The sequence below is a fragment of the Brachyhypopomus gauderio genome, chromosome 11 (assembly GCF_052324685.1).
Source record: "Brachyhypopomus gauderio isolate BG-103 chromosome 11, BGAUD_0.2, whole genome shotgun sequence".
Classification (NCBI taxonomy): Eukaryota; Metazoa; Chordata; class Actinopteri; order Gymnotiformes; family Hypopomidae; genus Brachyhypopomus; species Brachyhypopomus gauderio.
In genome coordinates this window covers 10,276,738-10,292,993 of record NC_135221.1, presented here as the reverse complement: position 1 = coordinate 10,292,993, position 16,256 = coordinate 10,276,738, and the positions used below count along the sequence as shown (strand labels likewise).

General features: G+C 39.7%; 1 protein-coding gene across 1 annotated transcript; it reads right to left on the bottom strand.

Moving 5' to 3' along the window:
- Positions 1-2,559: 2,559 nt before the first annotated feature.
- matr3l1.2 (matrin 3-like 1.2) lies at positions 2,560-15,774 on the bottom strand. The gene is made up of 21 exons (XM_077021854.1): positions 15,639-15,774; positions 10,995-11,939; positions 10,363-10,424; positions 9,877-9,915; positions 9,655-9,758; positions 9,373-9,431; positions 9,081-9,194; positions 8,853-8,978; positions 8,335-8,496; positions 8,106-8,230; positions 7,439-8,003; positions 7,130-7,250; positions 6,843-6,862; positions 6,439-6,561; positions 5,485-5,613; positions 5,287-5,409; positions 5,055-5,185; positions 4,634-4,943; positions 3,208-3,373; positions 2,949-3,064; positions 2,560-2,856 (listed from the first exon to the last, which is right to left on the bottom strand). Exons 2-21 carry the CDS (start codon positions 11,772-11,774, stop codon positions 2,803-2,805), a joined length of 3,429 nt encoding a protein of 1,142 aa, XP_076877969.1. The 5' UTR covers positions 11,775-11,939; positions 15,639-15,774; the 3' UTR covers positions 2,560-2,802.
- Between the last annotated feature and the right edge of the window lie 482 nt (positions 15,775-16,256).

Here is a 16,256-nt window from a genome sequence, read left to right as displayed (position 1 = left end):
TGCATTAATGATGTCACCTACAGGCTAAGCTTGACAGGAAGCGGTCATGCATCGTCAACATTCCACGTATCTACACTGAAGCTCGTGATCACGGGTCCACTAGAGGAAAGCACTACCACTGCCGGATCTCCACCACCACTAGATCTGGATGGGGATTTGACATTTAGGATGACTGACCTGCTGGATTCAAGGAGGTGAAGAAGGCAGCAGCAGGACCTTGTAGAGTGGGAGGGGTAGACTCGGAAGAGAGAAGCTGGGTGCCTGTGAGGCAGATTCTGGATCCCGACCTGGTGACCTTTTACCATTGGGTGCACCAATACAAGCTCCAGCTCCTTGGTGTCCAGATCTTCAGAGGTCCCCTGTCAAAACTGGATCTGAGATTTCATGAACGGGTAATTACTTGACACGGTTCACTTGTTGGCAGATTACATATCTAATGTCTAGACAAATTGGGCTTATTAATTCATTAATTATTAGTTAATTGATTTAATTATTTATTTTTTATTAAAATATTTATAAAAAGGTGTCATGGTGCACCATGCACCAAGCCCTGAAGGGACACACCCACTGCTACACACACACACACACACACACACACACACACACACTGAACCTTCCCAAAGCCTGACTGATTGCCTTCACCTATACCTTCTTGCTTCTCCCTCTTATTTAAACCCACAGGATCACTAATCCGATGCTGCACATTGTCCCTTGCATCTGTTACTAAATGCCCCACTGCTCTGTTGCATCCAGGGTATCTGCACATTTTTAAATCTCAAATTCAATGACTTTTAAGACCTTTTGAATACCTCTCACAAGAAAAAAATAATACTATTACTGGGGATGCAGGTGTGTTCCACATCGTTGACGGGGGGGGGGGGGGGGGGGGGGGGGGGTGGTCGAACGAAAATTGTTGACGTTGTTGAGGCCGTATACTCCAACGCTAGAAATCTAGCACTAGGACCCTGGAGCGGTTATTTTCTGCATTAGCGCTTGATTCGGCAAAGTTCACATCGCGCCAGAACACACACTTATAATAATTGAATGCCTCCCCTAATAAAATTCCAGACATTTTAAGACATTTTTAGGCCTTGAATATGGAAAACTAAATTTAAGACATTTTAAGGACCCGCGGGTACCCTGGTTGCATCTGCTGTGCCTGTAGAGTTACTGCCAGCACTGCTGCTTTTTGTTTGGCTTTATGGTGAATATGGCACTCCAAACATGCATGTGCTTCTCACTTCCTGCAGCCATCTCTAAAGTATCCTCAATTCAGAAATTTATTTTACATGTCTGAATTCTATTGAAGAGGCTGCTAATCAAAAAGACAAATTTGTTTTCATTACATGTAACTGTTTAAAGTAATTAAGCATTTTTTCATCAAACTTCTCTGGAACATATCTCTGGAACAGAAATCATGCTATATATATATATTTGATTTTTAGACAACCAAACTTAAAATTAAAAGCTCTGTGGGATCTGATTTTTGTTTCATGCGATACGTATTTGAAATGAACATTTTATGATCATTTATGGTTATGATCTTTATTAGCATCTTAGTTTCGTGTCTCAGTGTTAATTACCGCTAAACATGTAGTAATTATGCATGCAGGTATTTGTGATAGCACCTACATTAACTGTGTCTTGACGAAGGACAGATAGCTTAACCACAGTTAAATGCAAGTTAAATATAAATGTCAAGGCAACCCGATTCCTGAACACGTTGATGTTCATGGACCATTGGATCTTTGTTCATTTGGATGGCTCGCCGTCAACTGCCTTCAACATGCATTGATAAGTGTATTCTGGCCCAAGTTATATTAATGCTAATCCTCATATAAATATAATTTTGTACAAGTTTAAAATGAATTAGAATAAAAACCATATAAAATATGCAGACGCGGTTACATCTTTTAAAACCCCAGTGTATAGTGAAATACACTATACAAAATAAGCTCTAGTAGACAGATTATGGTTCCTTGAAGCAAAAAAATGAAAAGCAGAGATGGGGAACACCACACCCACTACCCCTCCCTCAAAAATAAATAAATATAAATTTGATTGGACACAATGACAGCGATGCTCTTCACACTACAGAAATGGCAGCTCCACTGTAGCTTTAGCAAACACATGAACCTCTGCCCATTAAGTAATCCGTAATCTTTCAAAATGGCAAGTAAATGATCTCTCCACTAGCTGATCAGCATTACAAATAGCCTAATTCAGTCACAATGCTTCTGACAAAAATATTCTGGATCAGTCTGGATGCATGACTATTGCCTTTGTGTGGTTTTCCGGCCCTAACGGTCTGGAAAAGCTGGCATTCAAGCCTGTCTGTCACTGGTCAGGTGTCATTGTACCAGGCATCATGTATCTTGTATTTTGAGTGGTTGGTTTAAGCACTGCAAACAGACACCATTGATTGACTGGACTGCCACAGCCATGAAACACTTAGCACCATTCAGCACTAATCAGCCCAATGACCTGGATGTCAAAGTTTGAAAATATGTAAAACAAATGCTGTTTTAAAAAATTGAGAACCGTATCCATTAAGACAAGTCAATGTAAGGGATGCCTTTAATAAAGCAACATAAATCTAAAATCAGAAGGTCACAATAAGGTACATTAATTGCAGTAAGCTATAAAAAAGCTGTGAAAACCTGCAGTGATGTTTTCTAGTTTAATACATAACTAAATGATAAATCAACATACTATTATCAAATACAATCAGTATACTGGACAAAATGACAGATGCTGATGAACATCAAATACTGTACAGCACCAAGTACAATCCTCCATAACTCAGATCTTTCCACCATTACTCTGCGTTTTGGCCTTCTCCTTTTCCAAGTGTTTCTAGAATAACAGAAAAGGGTGAAAGGTCATGCAAAAATGTTACAAATTAAAAACACTATTTAATAGTAATAAAAAAAGTTAATAAAAAATACCTTAAGTTTGTCATAGTGTGCCTGGCTGCTGCAGTGGACCTTCTTAGCAGTGTCTTCATTGGAGTAAAACAAGAAGCAGACTCTGCAGTAGTAACCCATCTTTACAAACTCCACCCCTGCAATAACAACACTACACTGATCAACCAATCACGCATCAGAATGAAAACAGAAAAGCTTAGTCATGGAACAAAGATCTATAAATTAACAAATGGGAAACAAAACTTTGTCTGAAGGTATTAAGACTAAAATGTCTGCTTACCCACTGGAACATTTGGCTCATATGGCCCTATAGTTGCCAGGGTGGTCTCAGGCTTTTTCACAGGCTGGGCTGGAATGGTGGGGGTTACATTACTCTCCAGGCTCTTCTCCGTCACACCAGCAGAAGGGACAGCGGGTGCAACAGCAGAATCGTCATTTTCAGCCTTCTGTCAAAAGAATAGCAATAAAGTTGAGCCACAACTTGAAGAATGGTTTGTTAAAGAAAAAGTACTGGGTGTCTGTACCAGGTAGGGCTGCACGATTAATCGTATTTTTATCGTTATCGCAATGTGAATTTTCACGATAAACACATCGAAGGAGCCACGATAACAATAACTAGGCAAGAGGCTGAGTGAGGTGAACACGCTCATCAGACACGCGATTTGGTTTAAGCCTGGTTTACACTTGACGTGGGGCAAGGGTCCACGAGGCGAAAATAACGTAATTGCGGTGGCTTCGCCCGTGCGCGATGGCCTTGCGCGCTGTTGATTCACGAGGTCGTGCACCTCTCGAATTTTGTAAGTTCTCGCGTGCTGCGTCTCAGCGCAATGAGACCAGTCATGTTTGCAGGGTTCACACACCTATACAAGGTGGAATTAAAGCACTTGTACGTCACTTTCAAGGTCCATTTCAATGATTCCCAGCACATTAAACTTAATTGAGGTAAATATTTATACATACACGCTAAATTATGCGAAATAATTTGCTTTTTTTAATCACATTATTTAATGGTTGTTTATTTTCAAAACCTTCAATCATAACGTCTTCACGTTCTCTCATGTTTCGTCCTGGAGTTACAAGAGGCTTGTATTTGTTAACGTAATACAAGAGAACTGTTCAGACAGATATTTGTTGTGAAATGAAGTAGTTACAATTTCAAGCATTTTCAAGTACTTTAGCCTAAATTCCAGCACTTTTCAAACCTGAAACACAAAGTAACATTAAAATTGGTCAGGTAAATGTTCATTCCCCTGTATTTGAGGGGTGTTTTTTTAATACTACTAGGCCTACATATCGTTTCGGAAAACACTGCAAAGAATGTGACACGGCAAGATTAAACGCTTCCGCCGTTCGCGGAGGTTCACGCGAGGTGTGCGGAGTGGCGCGCTACGGTCACTCGTGAAAGTATAAACCTAGATTGAATCTATTGTTGAATAAACCTACAAAATATTTGGAATTATTCTGGATTCATTAAACAGTAAAAAACAAAACAAATTAACGTGCTGCTGTTCAGAGAGACACTACATTTATCGTGGTTCACATCAATATCGGGATATCCAACAACATTATCGCACATTGCAATTCTAGTCCATATCGTGCACCCCTAGTACCAGGTTACGTAATAAAAAATCCATCATCAGTTTTGAACCTGCTGGAACTTCAATATAAATAAGCACAATGGACACAAAATAAGCAAATGAACTGACCGGTTTGGTCTCAGTGTTGTGAACTTCTGTTGGATCTGCACTGTGTTTCTCCGTGTCCTCTTTCGGGACTTCAGGCACAGTCTCACTAGGCACATCGTTGGTTTCCTTCTCCTCATGCTCCACCTCTTTTGATACACCCTCATCGTCATCTGTGGTGGTCTTCTCCTCTTTGGCCTTCTTGGCTGGGGGCTCCTCTTCCTTTCTGACAGCAGTTTTGACCGATGGACTGACCTGGGCTTCCACCTCTTCTTCTGAGTGCTCCCTCTTCAATGTCCGCTTTTCTTCTGGCTCGGAGGGTGGAGGTCTGTGTCTGCCAAGACAGAGTATGAATTAGTCCAATTTTGTTCAGGACTAAGTACATAGAAACAAACCCATGAAGTCATCCATTATACTAAACTAGATATAGGAATTTGGCACTAACCCATGTTTGAGTTGTTTGTATTTCCTGCTAATATAGACAACTAGCCGTTTGCCTTCAAACTTTGGTGGATTCTCTTTGCATGCCTCTGCAAATTTCTCTGCATCCTCACCCCTGTCCATCTCAATAAAACACTGATAAAATACACAAAGCAAAACATTACACTCCCAATTTACAGTTTGAGACACAGATGGACATGGACAATATAAAAGACTTGCCATAATTCACCCATTACCTCATTCCGGGATCGATTCAAAAAGTAGCGTCGGATTTTTCCAAATGGCTCTGCAATTTTCAGAAGGGATGCATCCGATGTTTTAAAAGGTGGAATATGTCCAATATAGATCACTCTGCCACTCTGTAAATGTAAAGCATCATGTTGGAGGCATGACTAATGAATCATCTCAAAGTTCAGGAGAGTAATGTTTCTTACTTGGATTGTTGGGTAGGTCTGTGAATGGTAAATTTTCACTGTTTTTCCACACACAGATGGTATGACATTTCCGCTGTAGAATCGCACCATCGCTTTGGCTTCTTGTTCACTTGAAAGTTCTAGAAAGGCCTTGAAACACAGAACATAAAATGTATTATTTGAACATTTAATATTACAGTACAGAAAAAAAAACACTCATAGTAGTCACAGATCAGTCACAACATTAAAAACACAGACAGGTGAAGTATATAACTTTCATTATCTCATTAAAATGATGCGTCTCAGCAGGAATACTGTACATTACACAAGTGTGGGTAGTATAAAGAATGGGTAGTACAAATTGCTAAAAATGGGCAAATACAATACTACGCAGGTGGTTTTAATGTTATGGTTGATTGGTATACATGCAGATCTTCAGTGGTATACAGTACAGACTTTGTTATGTTACATTTTTCTGAACACAAACACACGGCAACAAATTAAAAACATTTTTCATTAATATTAATGAAAATGTCCACTGACGTAATATGTACACTATAGGCAGGATGAACACAGGAATTGTAGATGACATGACATTGTAGATGTATTTGCCCATTTTTAACAATTTGTGCTACCCATTCTTTCCTGAAGTAATGACCTGGTGGTAGGGAACTGGTCTTGTGACCGGAGGGTCGTGGGTTCGATTCCCAGACCAGAGGCCATGACTGAGGTGCCCTTGGGCAAGGCACCTAACCCCAACTGCTCCCCAGGCCCCTAGTAATCACTAGTGTGTGTGTGTGTGTGTGTGTGTGTGTGTGTGTGTGTGTGTGTGTTCGTTCTAACTGCACAGATGGGTTAAAAGCAGAGGACAAATTTCTATTGCGGTGTAAAAAAAATCACAATTGACAAAATATGGCACACATTTTAACACACATTCTAGCATGTCAGGATTTATGTAATCACACTACAACCCACCTCAGGCCTCACATCCAACACCAGGTGTCGCACCACTTTCCCAAAGGGCTTAGCCAGAGCCAGGATCTCATCAAGATAGCCATAACTGCGCTTAAATCCAACCACGTTGACCACCCTCAAGCCCTGTAAATGAGGTGTTTATTATAATTATTAATATTAATAAAGGTAATTATTATAACCGCTCCGCCCAAAAAATTAAAAGGTACATACAGTCATTATTGTGTGAAGAAAAACAGGCTACAGATTCATAAAAAGGGTGCATAGAGCTGTACCAATGATCAGAGAAACATGTATAAGGGAATGAATAATAATAAAAAGGATAATCAAAATTCCATCTTAACACCACATAACTGCAAACACCACTACAAACAGAAAGACATTTACAGTGAAATGTGACTACTTACTCCACTTTCCCTTGATCCACCTGTGGGGAATAAATAGACACTGATAAAAACTCTAATTATTGTCTGTGCTGTACTAGTATGAACAACAAAGCTGCTGGTGCTTTTTACAGTCCTTTGCAACCCTCAGTCTTAATCTATAGTACAAAGTTCTCATGACTATTCCAAAGAGGACAATTGGTTAATTTTGTTTACTGTAAAGTGCATTTCTATTGAAAACATCAGTAAATCAATGATCTATTTTGCTATTTATTTACACAAGACAATACACCCATTTGTGGTTGCAATACCTGAAGAGGCTTTAGCTCTAGATTTTGAGTCTTGTCTTTCAGCTTCTTCCTCTTCCGCTAGCTCATCCAGAGTCACAAACTCATCCATGTTCTCAGGGAAGTCAGATTCTCCAGGTCCATCCTTTGAAGACAGACACACTACATGTGTTACTCGCTTCAGAAGAAACACAAACATCTTTGTTCAGATTGTAGGCCTCTGGCCTTATTGACCTTTTTGCTCAGGCAGACTCACACTTGGACACTAAAGTATATCAAAATTAAAACAGGTTTATAACGAGGTTTGGCATTAGTATGCAAGGTATCCCTTACCTGCTCTTCAGAATGCTCTGGAAGGTTCTCATTATCAGTCTCACCCTGCTCCACATCATCATGATCAACCGTGTCTTTAAGCTCCTCCGTCAAGACCTCGTGGTCGGTCTCTGGATCAGCTGGTTCTTCCGACTGCGCCTCCTGCTCCAAGTCCGGCTCTTCCTGCATCTCTGTGCTCTCAGCCTCAGGTGCCCCGTCCTCAGATGGCTCCATCACAGAGTCTTCACACTCTGCTGAGGGTTCGGGATCTGGAGGCTCATTCATGGCTTGCTCACCCTCACACGTCTGGTTAGTTTGCCCTGTGGCCAGGTCTTCGTCGAAGGCCTCTTCCTCTTCATCATGAGCCTCCACTACACCTTCTCCTTCATCTCCAGACCCCCCTGCCAGAACATCATCTTCGTCCTCAGGCTTTGGCAATTCTGTCTTCTCTGTTGAGCTCTCTCTGGGTTTGGAGCTGGTGCTTCTCTGAGACCTGGATGAGGTTTTGGCCACAGTTCTGCTGCTACTCTTGAGGCTCATGTCATCTCGGTCCTGTCTCCCCTGTCCTCCCTTGCCTGGTGGAACCCTAATTCAGAGGACAGAAAGTTTTTTCCCGCCTCACAATATTTCCAAGACAAATGAAGAGAGGTTTCAGTAGATCACATTGTTGCATTAATACATTACTCACGTTAAGGTCTTGTACTTGGTGCAGATGTTTAGATGGATGGGCCTACGGCTGATTGTCAGTGGATGGAGAGTGTAGTACTTCACCAACATCTCTGCATCCTCTGGATTACTCAGTTGCACAAATGCCTGTGATGGACAATATAATTACATTTCTGCAAAATGCAAAACAATAGCTGATATGTGCCAATACAAGACACTACATGACACTAGATAGAGGATGGCTGTTTTACCTGATCGTTCAAGAAAAGGTGTTTTTCAACAGTGCCAAATCGACGGGATACTGTAAGCAACTCCATCTTTTTCTCAGTCTCTCTTGGTAAATTTGAGAAGAACACCACTTGGCTGTTTGCTCCTTTGATATTTCTACTGTCTCTCTCAGGCCTGTCACTTTTCTATTAAAAAAAAAACAACAACAAAGTATGTATTGCATGACAATTTCTTTAAAATTGTCTCTCTATGTTGACCCTCGTAAACGTTGACCCTCTATGTAATATAAATCACCATACAAAGAATTTTTAAATGATTCTTAATTTTGTTTTACAGAGAAATGGATATTTAATTAGAATTTAACAAGGTTTAATTCTACCATAAAAATTGTAATAAAAGACAGGATGGTAGCTTGTTAAATCAAATGTACAACAAAACACTGGCCTTACAACAAATAGCTTGCAATGAAATAAAGGGAATGAATAATTTTCTTCAATGCTTTTTTTGTAGTTCCTGTTTGAATTTCACTTCATGGACTTACCTCAATGACCAACAGCTCCTTGGATAAGTAAATCTGCACATCTTTGCCATGCAATATCGCTGGCTTCTTCTGGTAAAAGTTAGCCATGGCCAGAGCCTCCTCATGGGTGTGAAGCTCTAAAAAGGCCTGACCAACAGATCACAGAAGTGAATCATAATCTATTTACTGTCCTAAGGAATGCGGGCAGCATTACTTCTTAAGGAGTTCAAATTGGATGCTTAGATTTACCTTGTTCTTGAGTACAAGGTTTTCACGAATGGTGCCAAAGGGGTTGGCCAAAGCAAACAGGGCGGATAACATCGGTTTGCGGTCATATTTCACCACCACTACCCTGCTTCTTATCTGATATAAAAACAAATTTGCCAACAGCATCTAATTAATATGTATGTATATATATGTTAAACATATTTTAATTTACAACACACTGAAGAATGAATTACTGGATAATAATAAATATAGCGAGAATTCAGAGAATGTGTCAGAGAAAAGATCGACTAGAGATTCGCAGGGTATTTCTTACCTTTGGTGGGACAGAGTATGATTGCATTTTGCTTGACATGCCCATTCCAGAATCTGAGCCTACAAAATGTGGAAAGAAAATAAAAACTGATAAGATTAAAACAATATTATTCACAGCTATCTTCCAAATTACTCCAGCCTACAGCATGTAAAACACCAGTTTATTTAATATATTGTTTAAGATGCAGGATTAAATTCATGCCTAGATATCTGTCATGCTATTACAGGCACGATAGTGGTAGTTAGTGAACAGAAGCCCCATATTTAAATACAGACATATTACCCCAATTAGAAGTCATCCCTGCTCTCTGTCTAAGACCACCAGATGGAGCAGCCCCCAGCAATCCATCTGATCGGCCTTTTGTGTCCAGGGACAGAGAACCCGACCTGAATAAGACAAAATTACATGTTACGGTTGAAGGAACTTTACTCATTTGGAGGTGAAAATGTTGATACCATAAACACCAAATATCAGAAAACATAAATAAACGTGTCAGCTACGTACAGCCGTCTAGAAGGCATCTGGGGATCCCAATCTGGATAGCTACAAACAAACAGAGCAGTTTAATCGCATTTTTCTCCCGTCATCAGTTTTAAACCAACTTCCACACACTCGGAGGAGAGCAGTAACTACTATCTTCAGCAGGGCACATGCCCCCAGCTGGCAGGGGGGAGTAATGCCAGTCACGGTGAACACTTTTGTTAGTCACAAGCAGTTTAGAACTGCTTCTTAAAATGCCTAAACACAGATGAAGTGGAATACATGTTTCATTATGGAGAATGCTTAATAGCTGGTGCCTTGAAGGTATTATTTGTAAACAATCCAAGTTCAGAAAATGGGAAATATTTAACCCTGAAAATGGATAGCTGTGGATATCTTTACAAATTATTCACAAATAAAGCCTGTGCACTGACTCACTAGCCATTTAAGTGACTCACCTATACTAAATGGCAAAGGGAATACTGAACGAAGCATTTGTAGTATACATACAGTTGCAGAAGGACCCTCCGATTTTCTGCATGACGCATCCCAGTTGTGTGCTGAGTCCATTCCTGACCAACAAACCATTGCAATTATATTAAAAAATACAATCCAGGTGTACAGTAACAAATGTTCTAAATTGTAGTGAAATGCACAAGAAACCAGACCTGACTAACCTTGTGCACTTCACTATAATTATGAATTATATATATATATATATATATATATATATATATATATATATATATATATATATATATATATATATCTCATCTATTTTAAAGAAAATATTAGAAGTTTCTACTAATTTGTGATAGATCATCTTTGACCCTAAAAGCAAAAGGCTTCCTGTACAGACTGGCTTAAACATCTAACCCGAGAGAAGTGATAACATCTAACATAACGGTACAATGATACTACAAAAAGGGTATAGAAGGTTGTCTGAAGGTGCAAAGATTCCGAACACTACAGTGATCTACATTTCTTGCCCACACTTTACTCCTTATGGATGAACACCAAGATGCACGAATGACCAAATTGAACACAGTTTTTGACACAGGTGTTCTCCTCCATGTGCTTGACATGTTCAGGGAAAGAGGCATAGATGATGTGTGCAAGAGACAAGGACTAGAACTACTCACCATGGCAGAATGCACATCAAAGTCACAAAGGGAGCACACATGAGGGAACATGTGTGGCATGACTCCCAAGAAATCTTGTATTTTTCCCTGAGATGGAGTGCCCATCCTTCTCTCCATAAAGAGATTGTCAGATGTTGAAGATGAAGCCATGCCAAGCCCGCGATAGTGGTCTGTGGAAAGCTCAGAATACTGCCGCTCTCTGCTGCTGCCGCCACCGCCGCCGCCATAATCTAGCATGTCGTAGCTGCGGGTAGAGACGTCTTGCATGGAACCGTAGCCAAAATCTCCCTGGGTAGCGCGGCTCTGACCTTGTCCCGAGGAACGGTCCATTCTTCCTCCCTGCATGTCTCCCCAGTCATCTCGCCCGCCTCTGTACGAAGTGTCAGGGGAGTGTGATGGCAGGTCCCCGGCCAGATGGCGATTGGACTCCACCTTACGATTCTTAAGCTGCATGATAAGATGGGGTAGTGTCTCCACACTGATGTTTTCTTCAGGAACCTGAGCCAGTACATCCAGGTCGGTGGGCGAGAGGCCGAGGCTAGCGAACAGCTTCATGGTATTGCTAAGGTGGCTGCCCACCCGGCGGGGCAGCTGGGAGTCGTGGTCTTGGCCATCCCCTCCTCCCAAGCCCCCCATTCCACCAAGCTGTTGAGAAGATGAGCTGTAGGGATCAGAGTGAGATTCACTCATGCTAAAATTCAATGTCTCGGCAGCAGCCAAGAGCCCGCGGCCTACGGCAAAGCCTTTTTGAGCACTGTCTGGGGTCAGCTTCTGGGACATGGCTCCAAAATATTACAACTCCAGACAGATGATAAAAAGAAAAGAATTAAGTAGTTGATCAAATTGTCCCAAGAAGGACAGTCCGTGAATAAAAATCCCAAGTGTCAAAGAAAAGTTCAACGTTGGGAAAGGACGGCTCCTCTTCTATGACCAAATGAAACCGGTCTGTAGAAAGACAATGGAGCAATGTTTTCTAGCATGCTCTCAACTGTTAGAAGTGCCACAGGAAAAGCAAGTCAGTGAATTCTACAAAATTAGACAATGAAAAGAAGCAACCAATGAGAATAAACTGTCAAAAACCCAAATAAAACCTTTTGAACTACAACACGTCCACCAATAGCAAGAACTGTTGGAAAGATAATATGGATTATTCAATAGACATGTGCAATAGAGCTCTAAAGAGAAAAGGATTAGAACTATGTCCTTACACTGGTCAGAAAAGAATGAAAGCATTGCATACAACAGTCAGGAGAGGAAGACCATGGAGATATGATTCTTATTTACAAAATAAAATAAAAGGCAGAAAACTAGGATAGACAAAATGGGTATTTTAGTTTGGCAGACATGTCAGAAGAAGACAGAACAGCATAAAGTGTTGTAAATCCAGGAGATATGTCCTGTTATTTGAAGGGCACCTTCCCATAAAAGAACCACTCTTAACTGGAAAAGGATTCAGAAAAAGTAGTGAGCATGTGAAGTAGTGCGTGGAGTTACTTCAACTGGTCAAAACAACATCTGGGCAGCTTTCATTATGGAGGGAAAAAACTAGCAGAAATCAGTGTGCACACTTCTGGAAAGACTTTAGTTTAAAGGGAACAAATAATGGAATTCAATGGCAAATAGGAAGAACAAAATTACTGAAGTAGGCTACCCAGCCATTCTGCAGCCTAACTAGAGTGGAGATGCTGCAAACTCTGAAAGAAGATCAAGACTTTTTAAAGAAAATTTCCACCAACATTCAACAATTACTATTATTTCTCAATAAGTACTGGGATGTTGACAAGCGCTTTCAATCCCTTTATTAAAGTCCAATAATATTAAATTGGTTAGTACCGATTAGTTATTTTCTATGTGAAAAAAATGCTAAATTATGAATGAGTCAAGTCGCTGGCTAGAAAAAAAAAAGTAAATTAGGCATTTTGACAAATGAGCTGTTGACCAATGATTATTTCTCAAATATATTATTACATATAACCTACTATATATGAAGAGTTTGGTTCCAAAACGCTATAAATCCATTTTGATCAATTTGAGTAAAAATGTGTTTTCTTTAGCAAGAAAGTGGTAGGCTGAAAACCAGTTTTCTGTTTCAAACTATCAAATACCATACTAAGGTTAAAAAAAACACAAACAAATCAAATCAAGATTTTAATATTTATTTAAAAAAAACAATTTGTTTTTTCGCAAAACGCAATAAATCCATGCCATGTTTTTTTCAAAATGTCTTGTATATCCTTTGGCATCAATAGAACATTTTTTTGACTGAAAATGTGCAAAATACAATAACAAATAACTGTAAATTGTACATCTTAATATAATAGTTAGACCATTGGGCCTAAAAACACAAATTTCAAAAGATTTCATTAACGAACAAGACATTATCACGCTACAGCCCCGAACCCCTTCCTTCGAGCGTGTGTTAATGTTGTCCGTGTCTTTATATGTACGTCCGTTGGTGTGTGTGTGTTCACTTGTCTCGTTAAGACTAAAGTGTTTCACGCGGTGCTTGTTAGGCTACGTGTATATAGTGTGTGTGTTTGTATCGTTTGGTGCTCGTCTTTAACGTGACATTCGTTGTGTGTGTTAAACCGTGTCAGCACGTCGTGAGCGTGTACCGTGTAGTGTATTCTACTGGTGTTATGATGCGCCGTGAGCGTTTACTGTTCAGTGTGATTGACAGCTGTTTCAAGACGCCGTGAGTGTGTCCAGCGTCAAGCCTAATAAACGTAGCCTTTGAACGCACAGTCTTTGCATCCTCGACTCCCTCGCACCCGTTACAGACATAAATAGTAAAATAGTATAACTATTAACATAAATAGTATAACTGCTATACGAACAGGCTCCTCTATACTATCAAAACCGTTCATTTTCGTGGATTTTGAGAGTGAAAAACGAGATATATTTTAACAAAGTAGGCTACAAGAAATGCCGGGCGGCTCAACAGGTCGCGTTCTATGATGTTTCCATATGTGGTGGTGCGCTGTGATTGGATGAGTGGAGATGTGGCGTTCTGCGGGAAATCAGGAGTGGCGTTTGTTGCATTTTGGAAAGAAAGAGAGAAAGTAGGGCAGTATTACACGGCGGATGTGTCGTTTTGATAAAAATTGAATATTGGCTTTTCAAGAGTGGTCACATATCATTCTGATTCCGGCTCTAACTCTTTTTTTTTTAAGAATGGCATTTATCGCGTTTTGGAACCAAACTCTTCATATACTTATTAAAGGAAATGTAATTTTACACAGATGCACAACATGTCATTTGTGATTTTAGTCTCTGCATTATTTTTAAGTAAGATGTTTCCATGAGACATAAGTGGGTTCATTACATCATACAGCAAGATCAGGGAACAGAAATTATATTCTCATGCTCTTATTACACATATTACCTTTATATAATTTAGATGGCCATTTTCACTACCACAGCAACTAGAATTAAAAAGGGAAGGTCTACTAGTGACCAATTGATGCAAGGCTAAAAAAAAGCTAATATTTTTGCCAATAACGGATTTTGTTCTCCACAGTAAATATAAAAAGCCAGTTTTTATTATACTAGTTAACAAATCTGTAGAATTTTGGTGGAATTTCCCATAAAGTTGTCTAATAGAAGGAACAAGCCCTCACGTTTGAAATGGAAAAGACATTGTATGGAAAATGAAATTAAAAATGTTTGCAAATGATTAAAGTGATTAAATTAGCGTGTTTTCTTTTCATATTAAATCACGCTGCTTACTTTACAGATTTAACAACAAGAACAGGTTGGTGCGATCTCTGGTGCGCCACTTAAATCAGAATCACGTTTGCTGTACTGCGCAGTTAAATCACATTAAATTAACGCATCAAGTTCGTGTTTCCCAGTGAGTCCAGTCCAAGTAAAGCCAAGTATGCTGTAATGAAATCCAATGTTGGTTTGGCAATCAGAACATACGAACTGATTAAAAGAGAGGAGAGGAAAGCAACAGGATTATATTTTAAAAGGTAGCTAACTAGCTATGAATTTCTTCTTTTAAAGCCACATGATATGCACAGTTATGAACTGTAGGACGGTATTGTATCTGCCAAATGGGAGCTTAAGTTAAGCAAGAAAGAGATTGAATCAACACTGCTGTGTTCACGCAGATTAACCTTGAATAATTGGGTTGAACCTTGTACATTTCACCAATGATACATATATAAAAAGAATGTACTGTCGATTTGACAGTGAAAGTGAACCTTATGTCTAAAAGATATTTATGAATTCAATCATGATCCGCATGGGAAGGACAAGGAAAGGCCTACCTCAACGGTCTGGAAGGCTGCAGTTAGCTAGCAATATCAGAACTATTTTACTCGCAATACTCGCTATACATTTACGGCAGTGACGAGCTAATAACGACTAGCAGCGACATACAGCAGCGTGGCTAACGTTAGCTAGCTATCTGACACGAATACGCTGCAGAAGATTGAGGATTTCCTAATTAGTCAGCAAGCTACAAAAGTGACTAGCTTACGCTGACTAGCTACATCGAAAGATTCGCATGCTAGCTAACTTAGATAGCTAGCACACAAAATACAAAAAAAACCTGCAATTTCACACATGATTAAGAGCCTAGAGGAGCGTAGTCATTTAGAGTTCGTTAAATGATAACTATCAGCTTTAAGTACTTACATTTTGTTTATTTTATTTTTTAATTTTTCTTCAGACTGCAAAACGAAAGCTCTCGCGCATGGCCCAATCCCGAATGGCGCTCCGAGCGGTCTTGCTAACTACTCTCAATAGAAAGTAGCTAAAGCGCTAGAAGTCGCCGAATGACGTCATGCGCTAATTATCATATCCGTGACATCATCACGTCGTATTTGCATTAGAGTCGGATGATTATGTTGGCTTGCGAAGCAGCCAACATACTGTTTTCTTTTGCTTTCTTTGCTCTGTATAACTGAATTCCCTTATGTACATATTTGTCTGTTTCTTTAGTCAGACAAGGGCTGAGTAATAATAACGTAGTATGTTAACGTTACAGCCGTCACTTCCAAGACATTTCCAAGCTACTGTTCTTTACTGTTAAAATTCTGATTTTATAACCTCTGACAACCTATAATATATATATAACCATATAAATTTAATGACAATGACTGGACTGGGATTTCGGACATATTTACATAGAAAACAGATACTCAGAGATAAAGTTAGAGATAAAGTTAGAAGGAACATAATGCACAATGCATTTTCTGGGTAACAAGCCACAAGTAAGATCCGTTTTCAGATATGGATGATTAGGCCTAATGT